We start from the raw sequence: 24,924 nt of genomic DNA, 5'->3' as shown, positions 1-24,924 counted from the left end.
TATGTTGAGCAGCATAGCTACCACGGCAGATTCAGAATCTGATTACAATATCTGACACAATGAATTTGCAAGGGAAAATATACAAGTGGGTAGCGGCTTCATCCTAAATCCAACGTGCAGGCTCCAAGCACAATGTGCGCAGACTCACACTATCACTTCCAAATTATAGTTCAGCGCAGTCATATCTCACGAGGAGTGGCATTGAAAGTTCAAATGTTCATGGTTTGTGGACGTAACCAGACACACAAGAATCAAAATTCTGTGCGTCTTTTGTTTTAGTCTTCGCTTGGTTGGCAAGAAACAGTTCTTAAGACAGGGCTTGGTCAAAACTGCAGGGTGGGGCATGGTGTAACACTCCCAGTTTCAAGTCACTTGAGGGAATCTAAAAGGTAAGTCCTCTACAGTCTCCACACTTAAACAAGTATTCACTTAACTTGAAATCTAAAGAGTTAGCGATACAGTAGGATGGGTACAACCAGTTCATGAGGAGGAAAGGTAACTTGGTCATACAAACCATCGGACACTGTTCACCTAATTTGTCGCTAACATAAAACTACGCTATAAGCTTTCAAACGAACTCAAGACAAACAAATTGAAGGATATGGTGGTTACTGTCGAAGTTAGCATCATGGCACGCGCTATGACCAATGCTACAGTGTGACCATGGACGATGACGCACAGCTGTGGAGACGGCCGAGCATGCGCCTTGATATGTAAACAATGAAACTGGCAGGAGCAGCAGGACCAGCTGTTGTCCAAGCCCTCGTGAACTATTGCAGACATTTGGAAATTGTTGGCGTTAGCCGAGACACCCTAGTTGCTATTAGAATACTAGATTTAGAGTTTTGTTTAGTATTCTGTTGAATGGATGCTCGAAAAGGTGTTTTGATTTAAATATGCTGACTGATGGCTACTGATGTAACAGCATCGACTTCTGCTGCTAAAGCACGCTGCTTCTCTCACTGTTGCATCAGTCTGCACCCTCAATGCAGGTAAACGGATTTGAAATAACGAGTATGAATTCGTGGAACGTGATACAGTAACTGTTTTACAGGGCTAGTGCCTGCTGCGTGATGACCACAATTTCATGATTTCTGAAATGTTCAGTAATGGACATTAATGTTTTAATAGTTTATATTTGCATAAAACTGGTGAATATAGCCTATACTGTTGAAGCTGAAGAAATCAATTGCTCTATGCTGTGGTCTTCTGTAAGATAGAAATTGAGTGGTATGACGATTTTGACATTAACCTCTGACTTCCACTACTGGCCCAGTTCCAGGTTACAATCACAGCTGTGAAACTGCCACATCATGGAGGAAGTGTTGAGCAGATTGAAAGCTCTGACTCCTGAACAGCTGCGAGAGGAGATCGTAGGAGCTGGTCTGAAATGTGGGCCTATCACGGGCACCACGCGGGCCATCTTTGAGAGGAAGCTGGCACGCACGCTCCTGGAGAGCCAAGCGGCGGAGGGTGGCAAGACTGAGACCGACAGCCCTGGCAAGGCCAACGACTGCAGCAGTAATGTAGCACATTTGGTCCATTGCAATTCACCTGATGTTAAGACCAGTGAGTCACTGACTGACAAGCAGGAGCAGAGAACCTCCTCCCCTGGATTAGACAGTCCACCGGGAGGGGAGAAGGGGGTGAAGGATGGCTGCTCATCTCCTGTGGAGTCTCCGACTCATTACTATGGAGTGTGTCCACCTTCTGACTCACCAGGAAGAGAAGGTGAGCTGCCACATGTGCTTATCTGTTAACCGTAAACGGATACCTTCAAAATGTGCTACCTTTGAAAATATTGACCTTTATACCTGAGTCAGTCCGTTTCAAACCAGATAAGGTTTTTGTTGGACAACATTAATAAAGTATTGTATTTGTAAACAATATGATGACTGATGCCATCATATAGGTGCAAGACATTGCTTTACATTACCCTCAGTTTATTATGTTGACCTCAATATAAATATGTTACAGATTTGTGACCTAAACATTATGTAGACAAACTTTATTATGGCTTCTTTGGATTTTTTATGATGCGGGATGATGTTCCGTCATCTGTAATTCTTAATTTAAACTTCCTATGCTGAGCTGTGTGCATTAGCGCATACATTATTGTACACATTCAGCACAGCTGCTTACACTGAACCAATTACCAATAATATCACCTCGTGGCCTTGCCTTGCACCGGAGAGCAAAGGGAAATCAGATTATGGATTATAATTAAAGGGTCAAATTGACCACCAGCCCCTTTGATCTCTCGCCCAGGAACGAGGAGTCTGTCCTGCTCCCTTGCTTTCATCTCGTATTTGATATTTCATGTTAATTAGTTATGTTTGATCTGGGTTGTACCTTATTGGTACCTTATTTAGCAAGCCTGTGCTACCCTCTCTGCTTGTTAGTCCACAGCAGTTTTTATTGGACTCTATCGCACTGCAATCTAGCTCTGAAATCTAGCTCTGACTAGTTTGTTGTTTCTCTCAGATGCCATCCATGTCTACACGGACAAGAAGAAAGCTTTGGATGCTGTTGTGAGAATGAAAGGTGCCAGGTTCAAAGTCTTCTCCTGTCGAGAAGATGCCGAAAAGTTTGCCCAGGCCACCAGTGAGGGTCCATCACCAATAAAGTCTCCGGAAACTAAATCTCAGGTGACACCAGGCAGTGTCAACCACAGCGGTATGTCTTCATGACCATTTTGTTTTGATGAAGACAGATAAATACACAATAAAGCCTGAGAAGAAAGCATTGTTTTTTTTTAAGAATGAATATCCAAGGTTCCAAATACTTTTCAGAGGAAATCATGCAGACTGTTATCTAATAAAATACACGATTTAATTATTTATTGATTGATTGTTCATTTAGCTGTTTTACATCTCCGCCCCAGTTATTTGAACAGTGTAACAGATAAGATTTGACATATTCCCTCTTTTGTGCAGCTCTGAATGTAGAGAAGGCAAATGAATTTAAGAGTCCTCGCACGCAAGACCTGACCGCAAAGCTTCGCAAAGCAGTGGAGAATGGCGATGAAGAGGCTTTCCGCCAGCTGGTCTGGGGAAACCCTCGCTACCTGATTGGTTCTGCCGATAACCCTACCATCGTGCAGGTGAGCTCCTCATCCAAAGAGTGTAGTGATAGCAGGGCTAAGCACATTGTTTGCATATTGTGCAAATCAAACGGGAGTACAGCACTCCTATGCACGACTAGGAGTGCTGTACTCTGGTTTGATTTGATATATTCTTTTTGGGCACAAGCACCCAGTCATTAATATTTCGTGAGTTGAGCGCGTTCTATGAACTCTATTGCATATAGCGCAAAGCATGTTGTTTCTTTGTCCTAGAAGTGCCAGTACTGATGAACCCCATATAAACCTAAAGCAGACATGCTACTATCAGTGGAGTTGTTTGCATTTGATTTGGTTATATGGGTTCATGTCACAATAACATAGTATGTGGTGTTTTCTAGGAGGGCTGCAGGTATAATGTTCTGCATGTGGCTGCGAAAGAGAACCAACCTCGGATGGTCCAGCTGGTTCTCGAGACACTCGAGAACCCAGATTTCCTGCGTCGGATGTACCCTGACGATCAGGAGGATATGCTGTGGCAGCGCATGGATTACATAGTGGACCTGTACCTCAACATGCCTGACAAAACAGTGAGAGGATTGATTGATTGATTGATTGATTGATTGATTGATTGATTGATTGATTGATTGATTGATTGATTGAGTTTATTTGATCATTTTCAAAAGCACATAGGACTCTGTAGGACAGAGATAATATACAATGAATACAGACAGACAGACATACTTGCATTATACAGTATATAACATACTGACAGTAGTTAAAGGTCTGTCAAACACACAGTATTTGTGTTGGCTTAAGTTCAGCTTGTACCTCTTGTCCCCTGATACATAACATAGTGTCACAATATTTATTCATTTGATGTTACTTTCCGAATTTAAAGTTGTTTCTGCTTTCATGGTTTAACGTCCTGGTCTGACAGCGTAATGTAATTGTATGTGACGGTTGCTACTTCTACAGAACAACGAGACCCCTCTTCATTTCGCATGCAAGTTTGGATGCCCAGAGGTGGTGAACGTGCTCTGCTCACACCCTGCCACAGACAAACACCACAGGAACAAATACAGCCAGAAACCTGCCGGTGTACGCGTGACTGAACATGCTTTTCTCTCACATTTTGGCTCATTAATACAGCACCACCTCTCCATACTGCAGTATACTCACAGTGTTTCTAAACTATTTGTGCTTTTTGCAGGTGATTTGTGACAGGAAAAACAAAACCAAAGAAATGAAACAGAGGATCACAGGGTACTTGGAGGGTAAGTGACAGCTCTGCTGGTGCAAACATGTTTGTGCAGCACTGCAGTGGTTACATAAGCGGCTGACTGACCCTCTTCTCTCCTTCAACCCCAGATCGCTTCTATGTCCCCTTACTGAGGGCAACGGACAACACCCTGCAGCCTGTGATTGGTGTGCCGTGGTCCCCCGGTTCAGGGCAGATGAGTGAAAATTCACTGGGTCATCATGGGATAGCGGGGACACCCAGAGATCCTGCCATGACGGTCACTGCTTTTGCCGGCCCTCTGAGTTCTGCAAAGGTACTACTCTCTTGTTTTGTTTCAGCAAATATTTAGTTTGAACGTTTTTAAAGCATTTTAACTGTGTTTCATGATATGAAAAGGCATACTTGAACCCATTTAACGTCCTGGAAATTGCCTGAATGTGAGGCTTGCTCCGAAATCAGTTAATATCTAAATACTCAGTAAATATTTGCAAAGCTGTGACATTGTAACCTGTGACTCATATCTGTCCTCTATTGAAATATCATTACCTTGAAATCAATTTTCTAACCTTACCGGTCCTTTTGAACCCTACAGGCGGAAGAGTTCCACAGATTGTGGAAAACTCCACCCAGAGATCGGGCTAAATACCTTCATGGCATTCTTAAATCGGATCCAGAACGTGGAGCAGAGCGGGTCGGAAGGTATGCACTGGCGTACCAAGAGCATGAGTCTGACAGAAGACAGGGCAGCCTGTTAACTCAACTGAATTGAAGCAAGTCTAATTCTCCCCTGGGCCCAGCTTGTTTCTTGATGTAGAAATTATGTTCAAAATGGACAGACGTTACATAAATTCAGAAGAAATAAATCAATTTGTCATTTAACTGTCCTTTAAGAGCTCAAAGTCCACCAATTTGCAGATGTAATTTAGCCCTAAGGCTAAGTCTGGTGCAGTGCATGAAATGGCAACATTTATGATAGAAATTGTACATGGTCCCTAACAAATAAAATGGATAAATACTACTAAAAGAATTCATTAAAGCTAATACGATTTTAGAAACCCGGAACTTCGGATTTGTTCTTTTTTGCAGGGAGCTAGCCCATGAGCTTGGCTACCCCTGGGCTGAGTACTGGGACTTCCTGGACGGCTTTGTGGATCTGTCTGTGGAGGAGGGTCTGAGCGTGCTGGAGGCCTATCTGAACCGAAGGAGCAGCAGGCCCACTCAGTGGGAGTCGGAGAAGGAAGGCGCCGGCAGCAGGGGGTATGCCGGCGTGGTGCCGTCCTCAAGTAAGCTGTGCTTCAGATACCACCGAGTCGGAATGATTTTTTATTTTTTTTTAAACTATGTTTTACTCTCTCTATCACCTGTGCGTGAAGATTTATCATTCTCTTGTGTTGTCGTGTCTCTCGGTTCTAACAGAGAACTTTGATGCACTACCCATTTGCAAGTCTGCTGGGAATGGTGTGGATGTGGAGGGTCACTCTCCTCAGGTGAACACCAGGAAAAAGAGGGAGGACTTGAATGAGACCAAACAGACATCAACGTTGGAGAAAAGTTTGGCGACCTCTTCCACACCGCCGGTCTGTAATCTCTTGGAGAAGTTTGACAGTGTCTCCTTCCTAGTTGGCGCTGCCACCAGTTCAGAAAACAAGGAGGAGAAACGGGGTGCTGTGCTGTCTGAATTTGGAGACTTGAACCAGTCAGATTCAGGCATCGAGGGCCTGGACCAGTCCGAGTCTGGTATAGCTTGCTTGGACCAATCAAAGTCTGACACGGAGGGTCTTGATTTGAGTGACCCAGGCTTCTGGAGAAAGTGGCAGAAGAAGGAACATCCAGACACAGTAGAGGACCAGTCCATTTCAGATGAGTACCTCACGGCAGATGAGGACACGGGCTCTCAGGTAGATGACCTTGGCACCTTCAATCATGACGGCAGGAGAAATAGGCGCAATTCGGGCTCCACCTGCTCGTCATACAAATCCATACAGAGTTCAGGTTGGGATGCTTCAAGTGACCAGAGCCTGTTTTTTGAAGGGTAAGTGTTGACAACATGTGTTTATGATGATGTTTGTAGCCTTCAATATCATTTGATTTTTTCAATTTTATTTTAAATTCTCAATTGTTTTCAGCAATTCACCCACCAGGCTGGACAATGAAGTCCTCTCAGCGGTGGAAAGGATAAACATCGATCCTCAGCGATATCCCGCTATCACAAAGTGGAAAAGCACTGTTGTAGCCTATCCAGTCAAGCAAAGGCAAAGGTACCAAATATTCATTCAATTTCGTCATGTTAGATCTAGATGTTTTCTATTAAGAATATTCTGTGCAGACATCATTCATCTGTTGAAGTCCCTACTAAGAGTCCCAGTTGTGGTTGTAATGGTGTTATGGTTGCTAGTTATGGTTGTAATGGTGTTGTGGTTGCTAGTTATGGTTGTAATGGTGTTGTGGTTGCTAGTTATGTGTTATGTGAGATGCTATTGTAGCTTCATTGTTTTTTCAAATATTTCAAAGGAGGAACGTAATTAAAAACAAAATAGAATATTGGTCTTTGAACTATGTGAGATGCTTTAAAGGTTATATTTTCCCACAATCTTACATATTTTCTTGAGGTCTTACTAAAACATCTGTGTCAAAAATACCAAAAGGAAGAGGCACCACAACAATGTTTGCAACCCCGAAGAACCCTTTTCAGAGTTCCCTGTTTGTCTGCCTGTTTACACAAACATATGAAGAACTTAATGCACATTGCCTTTGCATCAACATTTAGATAACAGGCCCTGAACTTGTGGAATAAACCCTCTCATTTTTGTTCTTTTGTCTTGAGCAGAGACATAGCGAACAGAAGCTAATCACCACCAATCAAATCCCAATCACATTATCTGTTAGGAAAAATACTAAATTAGATCCCAGTTATCCCATATACCGGTACCCAAATATACGTGTAAAACCATTGAAAAATATGTTAATAATGTGTGACCTTTATGTCTGTATTTGGTATGTGTTGTTTCCGTGGATGCATTGTCGTATGTGCCCCTATACATTCTGAATGTTGATCCATCTTGATTTTCAGCTGGCCTCACAGCTCTTCCCCGAAACCCCTGCAGCTCTCTCAGTCATCCACTCCCCTTGGCAAGAGCACTCCATGGTTCAGCAGCCCAACCTGGCTATGCCGTCCTGGGAGTTTCCTGCCTGACTCACCTGCTTTCAGCACACCTGGCAGACCTCCAGGTGGGAAACTCTAACTTGATGTCTTTCGTGCACAGTCATCCATGCAACATTTACTTTCAAATGTTAATTTATCTGGGTGGCAATGCCAAGGAAAAACATGTTTTTGTCGGCTGGTGAGAAAAGTTGCATCATTCATTTAATAATTGACAGTTTAAAAAAATAAATGTCTACAGATTTGTTTGCAGACAATCCAATGGTACATAGTGGTCTGAGGGCATTTCATGTTCTTTTGGGCTTTTGCATGGGCTAATTTAATGGCAGACTTCTCATTAGTGTGCTTGCTGAAAGCAGCACACTATTGTTCTTCCTATTATTATCAAATTTATTTATCTTGCGGAACATTTTTGTCTCCCTATCTTGTCCTAGGGATTTGGAGCTAGAGACGCCGTTCCACTTCTCACGCGTGCGTCCTGATGCGAGGATGGTGGCTTGTATAAAGCTTTTCGATACGCCTTGTCGTTCTCCCGTTATTCCAGTTTTTCCGGTCGATTTTTCCCCATAGGAATGAATGGAAAAGCGACTTTTGAGCGCTGATGCCCACACATTTTTCCACCTGTAGCCCAAACCGTAAGACATAAAGTCATGGAATTTAGTATGCTGATAGAGGAGACTACCCTGATTGACACCACCAGGTTTCATGCTCGCCACTCTCACGCTCTAGCGCCACCAACTGGTCAAAGATGGAAAACACGTTCATGCCCGTAACTTTTGATCCGTATGGCCGATTTTGATAAAACTTATACCATTGGAATCCTCTGACTCAGCCTATTCCAACGCACCATATGATGTCATTTTCCGCCATGATGGATTTTCCGCCATTTTGAATTTTGTCCAAAGTCAAAGTAAAGCTACCCTGGCCGCATAGTTTATCCGATCGTCATGAAACTTGGCACACATGATCTACAGACAAAGGCGGATCAACCGCCTTGATTTCGCCTTCATACGTCCAAGCGTTCGCCTGTGATAACCAATTAAATTCAGCGAGCGAAGCCGCCAAACAGGAAGTGGGCCTATCTTGGAAATTCTGTGACGTATGAAAGCCATATTTGGTGGGATGACATGAGACCCCATCCAAAGCACCCTCAATAAATTTGGTGTTATTTGGTCTGTCGATGGCTCTATAATTAGCAAAAACGTGTGTGTTGGTGAATGTATACTATTATTCGGAATAGCTCATCTTAAATTGCTTAGGTCATGCAGAAATGACATTTCAGAGTGATTTAAGATACAATGTTGATATTTAAAAAAAAAAAAATCAAATCAAGGCCATTCTTATAAAAGTTATTGGTGCAATTATCACAGCACTATGTGGTTCTGCCATGTAATTTCATACTTTCCTCATGGTCTAATGGTAGACCTGCACTTGTCATTCATTCATTGGATGGCTGAAATGGTCCGCAACAGTGTACTGTGGGTGTAGTTCTAGGGTGGTCCGCAATGGGGTGTCTCATCCTGAGACTGTTTATATCTTAGCAATGCCATGGCCCCGAGGGGCAAGTACGGACTTATGCGCTGTTAGGGGGTGAGTGTGTTCATTTGGTATATATACTCGACAATCACACGATGTTTCATACTGACGGTGTGTTTTGGATGATTTGTATTGACCTGAGCATTCTGGGTAAATCACTCGAAGCCAGCGAAATACCGGAAGTAGAGCGGTCGCCCTGTCTGTGGTGTGCGTGAGGCAACGAGGATTTTAATTTTAGACTTCAAATTTCGGAATTTGAGAGGTCTAGTTATGAGGGTAGGCTAAACTAACTGCAGTTCAAATAGTTGGTTTTAACTTTACCAAGGCGGTTTTAATACTGAATTGCAACTGCTGTTATGAAGACTGTATGAAAGACTCTTATTTTGTTGAGGTGTGGTTGCCTAGCGACGCTCCCTCGTGCAGTCTCATGTTTAGTTTTATCAGACGTAGCGTTCTATGATCTTTGGTTAGTAGTAGGCAGAGCCATATAAAGAGAGAGTTGCGACAACCCGGGTACAGAAAATTCGGTTTGTGACGTGGTTCGTGTAACTTCAAGTAGTTCAAATCCTATTCAAATAGTTCCCGGAAGCGATTTTGACTGTTCGTTAGAATCTTAAAATAACCGTCTTTTACTGTCTGTTAACGAGTGTTCGATCCTAACTTCCGGGAACTATTGTTGAGAAAATATGGAACATTAGCGTCAATGGAGTTGTCGCAACTCTCTCTTTATATGGCTCTGGTAGTAGGCTATTACCAGAGAGTTGCAGTCATGACGTTAGCTTTATAGAGATTAATACAGAGTGAGTCTACTACCTGTAAGTTGAAGTTGTGTGCGTCCATGACAACAAAGTAAGTAAAAGTAATGTTTGGTTATGTGTATTGTAGGTGGGATGTGTCGTTTACGTTAATATAATGCAAGTGATTAGCATGCTAAACGGAGATTTAGCATTCAGGGGATGAATGAATGCTGTTTATGTTACGTGTGTAATTAAGACAAGTTGTGCTCATAGAGAGATAGAGATACACTTTATTTGGTAATCATATTACTAATAGCATTTTATTTGGTTCTTTACAGACCACACATTCCTATATGTATAAGTTCATCCACACTGTTGTGTGGAACTTGTTTGAAGAGAAAATAAAGAAACGACTGCTTCAACCGGTGTTTTAACTGACGCCACCCAAGCAACACAAAACCTCATTTCCATACAGTCCTTTAGCCCTCAGTAACAAAGACAGTTTGGAGCCTGGCAGACGTGAAGGCAGTGAAAGGTAATTAAATGCATGGTCCAAGAAGCCAAACTATGTTAACTGTAAATTTAATATGGAACGAGAGGTACATGTTGCTGATGTCGTTTCGCAACTCATCGAGCTAGCAATTGCTGTCAAGCTAGTCTACATCAGGCAGTGCATAGATAATATTATGACACTTTTTTACCGTCAGTGAAGCACCGAGTGAAAGTCAACGTTTGCTTTATATCCAGTGACAGTGGTTATGGTTATGGTTATGGTTATTTAGCAGACGCCTTTGTCCAAAGCGACATACAAATAAATAACAATACAAATTAAATAACAGTGAACAATTACAAAAAGGGGAAATAGCAATATTATCAATAAAACAATCAATTAAGCACTAACCTAATGATAAATAAAACAATGAAATGAGAATAGCAATCAAGTAAGTCACTCAGTTAATTATATAATAACAATAACTATAGCATGGTAAGGCTAAATTTAAGGACAATAGCAGAATAAATGTCAAATTCTAACAATGGACAAATTATAACAAAACAATACTATTATACAAACCATAACACATAACAAACGCTCAAAAGACTAAGTGCATATTAAACAAATATGCCTTAAGACCCCAAAAACAGTGGTGCTGATGTCGTTTGAATAAGTACAGTAAACTTATTCAGAAGATCTAAAAATATTTGCACTCATGCTAGCTATGGTCTATGTGCCACCTATGAATCCCCCTGTTGCTAGCTGCTGCCAAGTTGAAGTAGGCTGGTCATGTCTAAAGTGTGATTATTTTCAATAACTACTCTTCCTGATTGATTGTCATTGACACCGTCAGCGTGATTATTTTCAATAACTACTCCTCCTGATTGATTGTCATTGACACCGTCAGGGTATGGCTCACCAAAAGAGGGAGAAAGTAAGCTGTGTATGGCAGGTACTTGTGTGGTAGGCTAGGCAGTACTGTTCCATGTAAACTGCAGTGGTGGACTGCGTGATCGCTGGTCAGGCCACCCCAAAGAGTAGCCTAGGCATCACCAAATGGAGGACCACGGTCCGGGTCCGGACACAGTGACGGTTCTGTCCGGACCCAGCCTAATTGTCAGCCTAATATCATCAAAGACCATCGTCCGTAGCCAAGCCAATCAACTCGATTGTTTACCTTTCAGCAACAGAGAATAGGCCTAGCGGGAGAGAGAGGAGATGAGAAAAAATGGCTTGCTCAACAATTAGAAAAAAACGAACTTTTGAAGATGAATGGACGGACCAATACGTTCATTCTGCTGTGAATATGTGCTGTGAAACTGTAGCGACGTTAGCGTCACTAACACGGGTCGTTTGAGGAAAGGTACAAAGTCCGTGAGGGCAAGTAACACTTGAAAAACCGCCGTCACGTCATCCTGCACTAAGCTTCCTTGTACGCCGCTATTAAAAGTATTACGGTTCCCCATTGACTCCCATTGATTCCGATCGATGTGCTGAAACAAACGCTGCTGACATATGACAGTAACCATTTCACTTTGATAATAACCTACATTTTTGTCCAACATAATAGAGCAAGAATTTCGTAATTTTATCGACGCAACGTGGAGAAACTTAGTGGAGAACAAAAACATTACATCCGTGACCCATGTTCAATGCAATTCCCCATTGACCCTGGGTCACGAAAAATGGCAGCCGTTATTTCTTGAATGTCAGAGTAATGACATTCAAAATGATACCTTAATAATACACCACCATTCATAAAGTAACGAAGTATGGAAAGCAAAACACAATTTATCACATGGATCACCCAAACGACTTTGTGCCAATTTTCAACCGCGCAGCTTTTATTATCATAATAATGGGTGTGAAATATTCCTTAACCACTAGATGGCGGCATGGCACAGCGCACTTTGCATGACACCGCAACCATGATACAGGAAGTAAATGGTTGCTGTGTCATGCAAAGTACAGAACAAACAAACTTAATGTTAACGAAGTTGTTAACATTACGCCCTGAAGTAATGTAAACTGTAGCCTATTGTTGTTTGTGCTACAAAGAAAACTTTAATTGATATTATTGCAATATAATTATTATGGCCAAAATTGTTTTTATGAAATGATATATCAATGCAGGTAGAAGTAACTGTAGTCACTTGACATTTCTGAGGATTTACATATTTCCATCAGTGCAGTGGTATAGAAATTCTTCAGTGGAGGCACCACACTAGTTAATCACGCTATCAACATCTTCTTACCTTTTCTTCTGTTATTACTATTCTTTAACTTTATGGTAGACAGTGAGTCCAGCAAATTGAGAACCTAGGATCCTGTTTATGTTTAAGAATGTGACTCCAGTATATGTTGAGACGTGGAGAAGGGGGTTATATTTATATAATGCAAATGATTATGTTAACAATGTCATCGAATATGTTGTACAAACAAGAAGAGCGAAATGGTAAGCTTTTAAGAAATCATCATCCACATCATAGTATGATGCTGTGTGGGGTTATGGACTTGACAGTTTTGCATGGAATTGCCCATACAGTATATACATACAGTATACATATTTAAGCAATATAGCACGAGTGGGAGTGGGTTGTTGCTAGATATTCCCACGGGTGTTGTTCGGCTGTAGCCTCGAGGCCGGAGGCCGAGTGGCGCAGGCAACAACACCCGTGTAAATATCCAGCAACAACCCACGATCACAAGTGCTATATTGCTTTTATACAACAATTCTACCACTTGTTTTTTGCGCTAATTTCCCATTATAATGTAAATCGCTAAAACTGTCTTGTTTGTAGAACTAACTTCTCTCCGCCACAAAGTTCTATTACTTGCAGGACAAACTGCCGTTACTAGTTCTAAATGGATGGTTGCTATGGCCAAAGGCCAGTCATTAGTTCTAAAAGCACGTTGCTATGGCCAAAAGCCAGTCGTTAGTTCTATCTCTCCCGTTGTCAAGCAATGCAGAATATAGCCTAATAAACGTTAGCTCGCATTGCGTCTGGTTAGGACATGCTTTTAGCTTTGAAACATCACTATTTTACTTAGCCTACTTGCCACCCAACTAGCTAATATCCACCTCCGTCATATTCTATGTTCTGAGTGTCTGTATTTCAGCTTGGATGCAACGTGACAGTTCGTTTTACACTTGACAATTTGACATTGTATCGCGGAGTGATTTATTATTAGCTGTGAAAAGTCAGAGTGGATTATCGTGGGATATTTCAACTCATGGAACGTCTCTCGGCCAATCAGAAACAAAGAAACAGCTTCATAGAACCCAATTGTTGTATAATAAGATTTGACACATTGCAGTTTTTTAATGCTGGGGTTAATTATAAATCAAAGAATTGTGGGTAGATGTGGGTGAACTGTGCAACATGCAGTTTGTAGACAAGAGGCAGACGTAACAGACAGATATTTGTGTTTGAAGGGGTGGTGTGTCTGTGTGTGTGTAAGTGTGTGTGTGTGTGTGTGTGTGTGTTTATGTGAAAGTCTTCGTTGCTAGTCAACTCAGCGACATGCAGTTTGTGGACAAGAGGCAGATGTAACGGACTGACGTTTCTGTTTGAAAGAGTTGTTTGAAAGAGTGTGTGTGTGTGTGTGTGTGTGTGTGTGTGTGTGTGTGTGTGTGTGTGTGTGTGTGTGTGTCTTTGTTGCCGGTGTACAGTATTTCTGAATATGAATGCTGTCTGGACAGGAAATGGCATAGCTTTTATCACATGCAACCAATCCAAAATCGATTTCATATTCAGAAACGTTAACCAGTAACAGCCTGGTTGCTTTGACATATCAAAACCAAATTTTATCCTATTACATCATTTGAACAGGTGAGTCGTCCTGTTTATTTTACCATCCATTTGAGGCTATAACACATTGCAACTTATTCAACAGTGAGTAAACTGCGGATGTTCCCGCATAACAGGATAGCTATACTCCTAACATTACTCGTATTTGTTCTAGAAACATGCCTAGTTTCTTAGGCTCCCTCCTTCCTTCAGTGGTTACGTGTTTCATGCTAGCTACACGTGAACAACTCATACTTAATTCAACACAAGGTCTACAGACCTTAGAGGTGTACATTTCATTTTCATACATCAAAGCGTTCGCCCGTGACAGCCAATCAAATTCGATGGTGAAGCGTCCAAACAGGAAGTGAGGTCAAATCTCGGAAATGCTGTGAGGTATCGAGACCATATTTGGCGGGATGATTTTGGACACCATCCAAAGTAGCCTCAGTAAATGTGTTGTAATTTGGCCACTAGGGGGCGCCGCAATTAGCAAAAATGCATTTTGGCTCATATCTCTTTACGTCTTTGGGATGACATCTACATTTTTACATTGGAGGTGCTCTGGGACATACCACTGATAAACCTAGGCAACTCGTCAGGTCAGTGTAAGAATTCGGCAATCGAGGGCAACGTCGCCAAACTCAAAGCAGCTTCGCGTCTTGGCCAAACTTTGGCGCTTTGACCTGAGGGCGAGCTGTCGCGTATCCTGCCGGGGCGCTCTCGCGGCGCTTCGGAGCAAGCACACTTCGCACTTTCCCACCGGGAAATGCATTCTAGTTTAATTTGGTCAGCATTTTGATATAATGGGCAAATGTATTTAATAATTTACTAAATGTGTCCCTAGGTGTGGGGCCCACGTTCAGGACTCTGAGGAGCAGGATCCTGACAGGTGGGAGTGTGTCTGTGTGAGAGGCTACCTGTTTTACCGCTTGAAAAAGCAGAGAAGATGTATTGCTGCTACTGCTATAATGCCTTATATGAATTTAAATGCACTTTTGTAGTTTTTAATCTGTTGCCACTCTATTTGTCATGCACTTACAAGGAACTGTATTTTACTGAGCACTAAAAAGCTAAATATATTTAATCATTGTTAATTTTAAATATATGTTTTAAAAACGTTACAATTTCAGTGATATATTTGTGTATTTTAGTTATTCCCTGCTTGTTTGGCTGCTTTTTATCCATGTGCTGTCGAGCTCTTGTTGAGCGAAGGAAGCATTGAATGCTTTTTTCATATTACAAAATAAATGAAATAATGAGTTTTATGTTTTTAAACAAGCATAGACTGCGTCATCATTTTCAGTCTCATCATGAACAGTATGCACGTCGCGTAAACGGCCAGTAGGGGGAGAACTCGAGCCCTAAGAAGTGAAAATAATGGGTGTATATTGGAGAAAAAAAACATACTCCCATCATTCTTTGGTTGTTGAATACTTTTATTTGTAACTTTTATAAACTAGGCATTAAGTATAGAACAGACTCCTCTCGCCATGTAGTGCTTTGAAGCAATTCCCTTACAGTGTCCTTGTAGCCTACCCTTTAGAAAATGATGCTGCTTTTGTCAAGTTGTAATAGAAGAGGTATAGTCTAACAATCTGAAATTGTTTACTGTTGGGAAAAAAACTGACCACACGTTTGGATTATTCCTCACACACACACACACACACACACACACACACACACACACACACACACACACACACACACACACACACAAACACACACACACACACACACACACACACACACACACACACACACACACACACACACACACACACACACATATATAGCCTATAGCCTATAGCCTATATATTTTTAGTTTATGATAATGCTGAAAGTTGTTGAAAGAGGTTTAAAAGCTATTTCTCTCACTGTGTAAAATTCCAGATGTTGTAAAAACAGGCATTACAGATTTTTTAAATTATTATTATTTGTATTTTATTTTAAAACTTGTATTAGCCCTTATCCCCTCACAAATTATGCGTTTATTTGAATGAATGAGGCTTCTGAAGCATGGTCAACCCATCCACGTTCTTTATGGAGATTAAAGGAATCGCGTCATTAAATCATGGCTAATTTGAATGAAAGCTCCTCCCTAAAACCACTACTGTAGTTACATCGCTGAAATGCAATGACACAGGCTTTCCGGAATACACTTGTCGTAAAAGAGGGTGAATTTGGTCTGTTTGGATATGTGGGAACTTGGAAATCTATGGCGGAGTCGGAGGATATTTAAAAGCACTCTCTAACACGATGTCTTTGCTGGGATAAAGGATGAAGTAATGGTAACTTCAGAATGCCGGCTTGCGCTGGAGAGAGATGTAAACCCAGCGCCTACATACCTGTGGCCACTGCCGCCTGTCTCCTTGTGGGATCCTCAACTTTATTTTTTGTGTTCACGTAAGTTTTGCCGTTTATTTGTTCTGGAAATACTACCTGATGCTGGAGAAAAGCTATTACCTCAGGCTATAGTTCTACCCCCAACTGAAGCTCACATGCCCACATCTGTAATCTGGTCACAGTAACCATGTCAGCTGACAATATGGATCTTTCGGACTGCTTACACGAGCCTAAACTAACGACATCCTTCTCAAAATTGAGTTAATGTTTTGATTTTGTAATTTGCTATCGAACATGTTGAACAACACACACTAAATTGTCGACGTTTTACAACGATTGAAACTTTTAGAACTAAAGTAACGGAAAATGGAAAACCCCTCACCGTTTTACACATCTGGATAAAGATAACAATAGTTTTTCAGCATTAAAAGTAATCCTGTGTCTGCGCCACATTACGCCCACTGTGCTGAAACAGGCTCTTAGTGTATCAGCTATTTCCAAATATTCACTTCTGCTCTGAAATGGGGGTTTAACGCAACTGGGACATGATCAGGATGAGGCGAGGGATTGGCGCTCCTGACACGTCCAGCTGTCTCCAGTGGGGGCTTTTGTGCACCAAACGAGGTGCTTCTCTCCTCTCAGTAGTTCAGGCCTTTTCATAAAAAGAGATGTCAAAAGCAGAGGGTGCACCAGAATTCACCCAATAGATGCGGTACAATCACCGCTGAATTAGAAGTGGCTGAATGGGTTGGTCAGTATTCATTTGAGCAAACATATGAACATGTTTAATTATCTTAGAGATGTAATTGGTTATTCACAGCTAATCATAACCATTTAATTAAATGCCATTGAAATTGAACTGCAAGGAGTACACACGATTGTAGCTTTGTTTAGAAGGGGGGGGGGGGGGGGGGTGGGGGTGGGGGTAGGCTCTGTGTACGAGCTACAGACTACAGCTGCAGCTGTGCTCTTAACCCAGTGACCCCTGACCCCAGTGGCCGTGCACTGTCCCAGATTCCCCTCCTCTGTCCGTACATTGTGCCCATGCAGCCCCATGCATAGGTCCCATTCAAGCAGATGGGCCACTGCTGGGGATTAGGGTTTTTCTAGTGCCTTCTGATTCCCCCATCTGGAACGAAGAAGGGGGCTGTCAGTCTTAGAACCTTCCCTGGGGAGGAGTAACCGCTGTGGTTGGGTGGGCAGGGACCCCTGCGAAGGCTGAGGTCTGTGGCGTGGTGCTTGTGCTGTTGAGGATTGTCTCGGTGCCCCCTTCCACATCTGGCGTACTGTAAAAGGAATAGATAGATGTTGAGCCCACCCTTAATCCTCGAATGAATGAATTTGTTAATGGTAATCTTAATGCTCACACTGGTTAGGGGGAGGTTTGTGCTCATGGTGGGTGTGAAAGTATAAAGATACACCAACTATCCCTGGAAAACAAGTCTGATGTTAGCCTCTTCTCTCTCTGTGTTAAAAATCTATAGATGATCAATTTGTTGATTTACAGTTTAAAGGCACACACCACCACACTCACCACCAGAGAATGTGGTGTCGTAAAATATAATTTCCTTGAAAGATACTTGGATGGAGTGTGCATAATTTCTCTTTTGATTGATTTTCAGATCGCCTTACAGTTCATCCAAGGTCATTGGATGTTATTAATCTAATTCTTTCTAATTACAAAATCATGGGGCCATTTTGAATGAAACTGGTTTTGTTTTATTCCTGTGGCTTTTGAAAATACAAAGCTTCTGATTCAAAGCAGCTCTGTGGAGGATAGGAGTTTGAACCCCCACAGGGACTTAATTGGATTGAGGAGTATTTCAGTGATCATCTCCGTGTGTATTTAGCTGTGGTGAGGGGTCGACTTATGATGTGTTTGACGGATCATAGCTCTCTGAGTGTGCAGGAATGTCTGCCTTTGCCAGCCTGAACCTCACCAGCTCAGAGATGTCCTTGTTTGAGTGAAGTGAAGTGAAGTGAGATGCAGTTGCCATGGTTTGACTGTGCCATCCAAGAATGTGGAGGCTTCCCCTGCTGAGAATTGACGGATTTGAGATACTATATTACCACATTATCATGGTACTAAATATTTACACAGAACAATAATTAAAACAAAACGTTGCACCTAAATAATTATGTTGTAGATGGACATACTGGTAGTTTTACATTCCTGCACTGGGCTTTTGGTCTGGCATACTTAGCTCAATCTTTTAAGATTGAACATTAGTTTGGGGAGTCTGCACTTTATTTCTACTGCACAAGAGGCGTGATCAATGGGCATCGTTCAAATGACTCCGTACGTTTGGATAGTCCTTCAATCAATCAGACCAACGATCTGGTGCATCTTTTGGGTAAGCTAGTTTGTGATTGGACCCAAAGGTTGTGGACAGGAAGCGGGGAGATAGATGTGCAAGTTTCCAGCATGAGCTGCGGGGCGAAATCCAAATTTGCCGGCAGGTCAGCCCGGGTTCATCCAGCCTACTGGGTTTTGGCATTTCACCTCAAACATTGGTCCTGGTTGGCTCCACATAAAGACAAGTCGAGGTGTTGTTTCATGAGGTCATAACCTCACAGAAGATGATGCCCAATTCAGACGTAAACAATCTTACAGCTCATCTCTAGGCCCCCTAGGAATCTTATATAAATAAATGGACCTTATGCTCAAGGTGTTTTACCCTGTGCCAACTGCATTGTTGTGTCTCGTTTGTTTTATCAGACCAAATTGTGTCCAAGTTCTCCTTAGAGATTTACAGGAGCGAAATGGGATTCTCTTTGATCAGTGCATTCCATGTGAAGGGTACCTGGTGCCTTTTAACTTTGGAGTTAATAGAACAGCTTGATTATCCCAAAAAGTTACATACCTGTAGGCTGTTTTGTGTGGATTACTTTGAAGAAAGTATACTGTCGGCGGCGTGGTGCGGAATGCCAAACTCCTCTCTCCAATGTAACAAGTGTGATGTGATAATGCACCCTCTCGAGGCATCAAGGATGATCCCTGCTTCAGTTACGCTAGAGTGAAGCAGAGATCTGTCAAAACGAACCCATGCCAATTTCAAGTGCTCCTTACTTTAGATTCACGGCCTTGTTTTAGGTTCAAGTGCTCTCTACTTTTCCCTCTGATCCCTACACAGCTTCTGTGGTCCCAGTGACTGCGCAGAAGACACCTTTAATGTTGCACTCCAACCCCCCAAATAGTTTGGACTTTGAGTCATGTAACCTTTGGAAAAAGTATCTTGTTGTTTCAGGGAAGTTGTAGGTCATAGCTATTTCAGTCCTCTCCACCCTGCGATAAGTAGAACTAACTTGACACCATAATATCATCGAGGCTCGGCAGCATTATTAATGCAGGAAACAGTATGAAGAAGTACACAGAGGCCACGCTCCAAACAGGATTAGACTGATATGTAGGCCATGTGGATGGGCTGGGACCTGGAATAGTGGGAAATCTGGACAGCCAAGCAGAAACTCATTAGACTGGGTTGTGGTGTGAATCCCATACAGTGTTCAAAGGTCTGGCTTCAGTGATATGAGATGCAAATCTCTATCTATATGGCTTTATGCTGAAACTCTGCTTGAGATGATAAATGGAACACCCTACAGGACACTTAGTGAAAATATTATCAAATTCTGGTAATTTGTTAACATAATGAAGGCTTATGGTTTTCCATATAGATCGCAGATAGGTCATTACCTCCTCACACCATCAATTAATGCTCCCTTAAAAATTGGAATGTTACTCAGCTGGAGAGAACGATTCTCCAGAGAACACGGAACATGAAAATGTTCCAGAATTCTTCCACCTAATGTTCCCCCTAGTTTAATTATTACTACACATATTCGATTAATGCAGCACACAGTGGGCAGTGAGCTGTAGGGAGCTGTCTTTGTGCGATTAACAGTGTGCCGTTTGCCTTTGGAGTGGTTAATTGCGGAGGTCCTCTTGGATATGGGCGGAGATGTGCTGGCGAAGCAGTCTGTCAGAGGATAATTATTACCCCAGTTAGTCTAAACATACCAGCTCCTATTGTTTTCTCACATCTGCAGTAATTGCCCTGAGGGGTATGCATCCGTCCAACGGAGCCCTATCAAAGGAGCCCGGGGATCGGATCCTAAGGCAGGTTATCTACAGATGGAAACGTTTAGGAAAGCCTAGAACTGAGCTACCATGTATTTACAACGTTCAAGAAAGCCTCAGAACTGAGCTACCATATACTTACAAAACAGGAAGCCGGATAGGGCTATTATACACCTCAGCGATGGCAAAATCACAGCCAATGACAATGTTTTCCTTTCAGTTAACTTACTCATGTTGTTATTTTCTGTTGCGCAGTTAGGCCCTCTCACAAGTGACCACTCAGTTCATATCTGGATGCCAAAGAAACATTTGGCTCTTTATATGCGGCCATACTGTGTCAGAGGCAGTTAATATTCTACCTCAATAACTCAGTGCTCATAATGTGCTGGACAGTTTCTTGACCCGTAGCCTACAACCGGAAATTTAAAACTTGAAAACTAATTGGAAATGACTGATTTAGTGTCTAGTGATTAAGTACCCACGCGGTGTCATTGTTCTCCTCCTTGTCATCAAACATCGACAATATAGTGACATAATTACCTATAGTGTCAGTGACATTCAATTACGTTGTTCATTTCATCAGTAACAATCCACACAGATTTGACTTCAAAGGAAGACCTATGAACAAAGCAGCTAACTGTAACAGTGGAACCACAGGATATTATAAGTCTCCTGGCTGCTCTGTCTTGAATGGGAGTGTCTTATTCTGGCTCATATAGCTGTTCGGTTTATGTCTCTAATAATAATATGCCATTCTCAGCATGCTGTTTGATTGTCTGTTACAGGGGTCTAGATTCACTCTTAAAATGAATGTGTTGAAAACAACACAATTTGTGTGTTTTTTCACACATCTCTGTATCCAGATGGGACATCACACTTGTAATGCATTGCTTTTGTTATTCATTACACAGTATGTGTTAAAGAATAACACAACTTGTGTTGAAAACAACACCACTTGCATTGTTTTTTTTCAATGCATCTCTGTGTCCCGATAGGGACAACACACTTTGTATTGTTTCCAACACATTCATTTTAAGAGAGTTCTTTTTGTGATCTTAATAAATATATGGCAAGGTTGCAAGATGAGCTGGACTGTTGGTATCCCATAGATCAAGCATATGACAACTAAGTACAGTCTCAGAGGAAAGTAGGTCTAGGGCAGTACCTCTAAGGTAGTTGGTAGCAGTAAGGTCAACAATATTGAGCAATTCATATGCTTGAGTAAAATTCATCCTCAGGTATTGCATTCCTATATCATTCATATGACATAACAATTATGACACTAGCCATGAGAGGGCCTATAAGCACCATCAAAAGATGTCCTCATCAAACCAAATGTGCGGTGGTGGTTTGCTTGCTTAGGTCTGAATGTATGTTCTTCCTGGCGGCAGTTAATTTAAGATGCCTACTTACTCATAATTGCTTGTTAATTAAATGATACACACAAGAGGTACTGTACACTTCTTCGATAAGTGTGCCATACAATCTGACTCAAGAACTAATTGGATTCTCTCCACCTTCCCTATTTCTGTCAGAGGACCATAAAGTAAAACATTATTTGTTAGATTATTACTATATTATTAATATATTACACAAATATCCCTTACTTAAGATCTAACTCTAATCTACAGTATCTATCTATCTACAGTATCTATCTATGAGTCAATCAATCACTCTGACTGTGATGACATTCTAATAGTGTACGTCTACACATCTTACTGAATCACTTACAGACGCTCTCTCCCACTACTGTGGAGGGATACGATAGGGCTCTCCGTGTCCTCGGCCACTCGCCCAGTCCAGTCTACAGATTGGAGGGCAGGGCAGCTTACCCCGCCGGAAGATTTAATATGCTCTCGCACCACTGTGTTTCATCAGCAAGCCGCGGCTTGTCTGGGTGGCCCGGGCCGGCGATGTAATGAACTCGCACTACTGTCCAGATGGTCAGAAATCAATGTTGGTCAGGTTCTGTGGAAGTGTAATCCCCTTTTGGTAAGAAATCGGGCTCTTAAAGGGAAAGAGCGTCGGAGTTGTCCGCTAAGCTTTCTGCCGAGCGTCCCCCCTTCTGTAGCTTTGGCCTGTAATGAGGAGATGTGAGGCCATCCACCTGTTCTACTTTCCATCCCACTGTTTTTCTTTCTTTTTTAACCAAAATGTCTAATCATGTTTACCGTTGCCTTTAAAGCTGACCTTACGGAATAATGTCATGAGTTCACGGTCTGCCTCATTTCAACTGTTGTATTGTTTCTTAACTGGATGTTGTGACTCACCATTAAGAGGTTATTCTACTGAAACAATTGTCCTTCCATCCAGATCATTTCCTTCTTTTTCTTTTTTGATCAATATTTTAGTGACAGTATACAGGTAGACCAATGCACCAATGATAGTACAGGTTTTAAGACACAAACTCTTATACATCACAGAAACAGAACAAACATCCCCACCCTCCCCCAACCCATGGCGACTCCCCAAGAAATAAAAAGGTAGGCTATAATTGAAAAAATACATATATGATAGAGACATGATAGATAAATAAATAAATAAATAAATAAATAAATATTCAAGTACCGGTACATTAATGCTGCATCCTTTCTTTTACCAAGTTGTAAACTTCATCCCATGCACGTACAGTTTTCTGACTAGCTCCATGTACCCGGTCCACAGATCTCTCCATCATAACAATGTCTAAAAAAGAGTTGAACCACTGCTGCCATGACAATGTGTGAGGCGGTTTCCATCGCAAGGCTAACATTTTCTTTGCTGCAGTGAGACCAGCCCATAGTATACAGTACGCTGCTGTAGAGACAATTCTAAGGTCATCATTAAGTAAAAGTAAGGTCGATCATAGTGGAATATTTCAAGTGAAATATTTCATATCAAGTGAGACATAAATGTCTTGGGACATTCCCAAAACATATGTAAAAATGTCCCTAAAACATTAAGTGTACATAGGTGACAATCAGGAGATGGAATGATTTTCATAGCACAGATAATTTTCTTCTTGATATTCTAATGTTTAGCACAGATAATTTTCTTCTTGATATTCTAATGTTGTCGTTAACCGCATACAGTCAGAGAACTGGACATCTCTTTAATAACACCCTTCTAGGGATGAGAGAAAAATATGTATTATGAATGAAACAGCATGATTATGGATTATAAATCAGTAGTACATTGGGGTATATGGATGACAAATCTGGCATTGTCATTACATAACTACCAGACCGGTAGTGTGCATCAGTTCTCTGGCAACACACAGAGCATTTACTACCTTGCAAATCTTCAAAATGTGGACTGACTGAGCAGCACATGGTAACATTAGGTCTTTGGTGCATACACATTAGTTTCAAACATTTATGATGTGATCTGGGAAAACCTTCACAGTTTTGCCAACTTATGATTCTGATTTCGTTCTAGCAACATCCAAGATTTTGGGAGGATGGTATCCAGGTCAGGATTTTGCTAGGATGGTATCAGAATCTGAAGTTGGTCAAGTTTCACCAGGGAGGGTTGAAACTGAGCAAAAAAATCAAGGATTTTTGAGTGCACCATGTTTTTTTTCCGATATCACAACACATTTATGTAAATAGAGAATACAATCTTCATTTACTTTATTGGAATTGGATGCTATGACTAGTGTGCTAAATGAGGGTTAATGTATTGTCCGCCGGTCAATGTGAGAAAATAAGTTCACCCGACAGGGTGACCAGTACAGGGCCTCAATGTGAAATGGAGCCCAACAATGACAAAGGTCATAGGATTCAGTGGCCATGACAATGAATCATGGTGAACAAAAGTTGATCTTGTTTATCTCTCACAACAGGATGATGACAACACAACTGAGATCAATCCCCCTCATAAAAACAACCTTGGATGACACCACAGAGCTCAGGGCATTGCAGTGCGCCAGGCGTGTCCTGTTTGATCAAGCCCACGGAATGAATAGAATAGAATAGAATAGAATAGAATATATACTTTTTTGATCCCGTGAGGGAAATTCAGTTCTCTGCATTTAACCCAATTTAACCAAATTAGTGAACACACAGCACACAGTGAACACACAGTGAGGTGAAACACACAACCCAGAGCAGTGAGCTGCCTGCCCAACCAGCGGCGCTCGGGGAGCAGTGAGGGGTTAGGTGCCTTGCTCAAGGGCACTTCAGCCGTGGTGGACTGGTCGGGGATCGAACCGGCAACCCTCCGGTTACAAGCCCGATGCGCTAACCAGTACACCACGGCTGCCCCAATGATGCCATTCTGTTCTGGGATCAATGATTTCTGTTCACTTTTACTGCCGTTGATGCCTTAGTACTCCAATTGACTAGTTCTTGGCTGACATGCTGGAGTTTTGGCATTTGCCCTTTAAATCAAATGAAATTAAATTAGCCTGGGCCTGCTTGAGTTTTTTTTTGTGAATCTGAAGATCTGCACAAAGACGCACAAAGAATCTATAGCAGTCACATAAATATAGCGAGGACT

General features: G+C 41.8%; 2 protein-coding genes across 3 annotated transcripts in view; both read left to right on the top strand.

Moving 5' to 3' along the window:
• The first annotated feature begins 155 nt into the window (after window positions 1-155).
• Window positions 156-15,302, top strand: LOC134071232 (ankyrin repeat and LEM domain-containing protein 2). Of its 2 annotated transcripts, none has more exons than XM_062527874.1 (14): window positions 156-389; window positions 1,277-1,731; window positions 2,485-2,676; window positions 2,937-3,103; window positions 3,463-3,651; window positions 4,040-4,162; window positions 4,275-4,338; window positions 4,433-4,617; window positions 4,897-5,003; window positions 5,391-5,587; window positions 5,721-6,336; window positions 6,431-6,562; window positions 7,375-7,532; window positions 14,869-15,302. In XM_062527874.1, the coding sequence occupies exons 2-14, from the start codon at window positions 1,314-1,316 to the stop codon at window positions 14,931-14,933; spliced, it is 2,613 nt and encodes an 870-aa protein (XP_062383858.1). In that variant the 5' UTR covers window positions 156-389; window positions 1,277-1,313; the 3' UTR covers window positions 14,934-15,302. The 2 variants fall into 2 exon arrangements, with proteins under 2 accessions (XP_062383858.1, XP_062383859.1); XM_062527875.1 differs by lacking the exon at window positions 156-389 and adding an exon at window positions 726-992.
• A 1,021-nt stretch (window positions 15,303-16,323) lies between these two features.
• The window catches only part of zdhhc8a (zinc finger DHHC-type palmitoyltransferase 8a), an 18,763-nt gene continuing 10,162 nt past the window's right edge, over window positions 16,324-24,924 (top strand). The window contains exon 1 of the mRNA XM_062528609.1: window positions 16,324-16,427. Within this exon, the coding sequence (XP_062384593.1) occupies window positions 16,324-16,427 (104 nt within the window). The remainder of the gene's footprint in view (window positions 16,428-24,924) is intronic.

Source organism: Sardina pilchardus, chromosome 23, assembly GCF_963854185.1.
Source record: "Sardina pilchardus chromosome 23, fSarPil1.1, whole genome shotgun sequence".
Taxonomy (NCBI): Eukaryota; Metazoa; Chordata; class Actinopteri; order Clupeiformes; family Clupeidae; genus Sardina; species Sardina pilchardus.
The sequence above is the reverse complement of the archived record's forward strand: the minus strand, read 5'-3'. Positions and strand labels throughout refer to the sequence as shown.

Excerpts from the sequence above, each read along its gene's own strand:
- LOC134071232 (XM_062527874.1), top strand. The coding sequence starts at position 1,314 with ATGGAGGAAGTGTTGAGCAGATTGAAAGCTCTGACTCCTGAACAGCTG. Across the intron at positions 3,652-4,039 it reads TCAACATGCCTGACAAAACA|AACAACGAGACCCCTCTTCA; the intron begins GTGAGAGGATTG and ends CTACTTCTACAG. Across the intron at positions 4,618-4,896 it reads GCCCTCTGAGTTCTGCAAAG|GCGGAAGAGTTCCACAGATT; the intron begins GTACTACTCTCT and ends TGAACCCTACAG.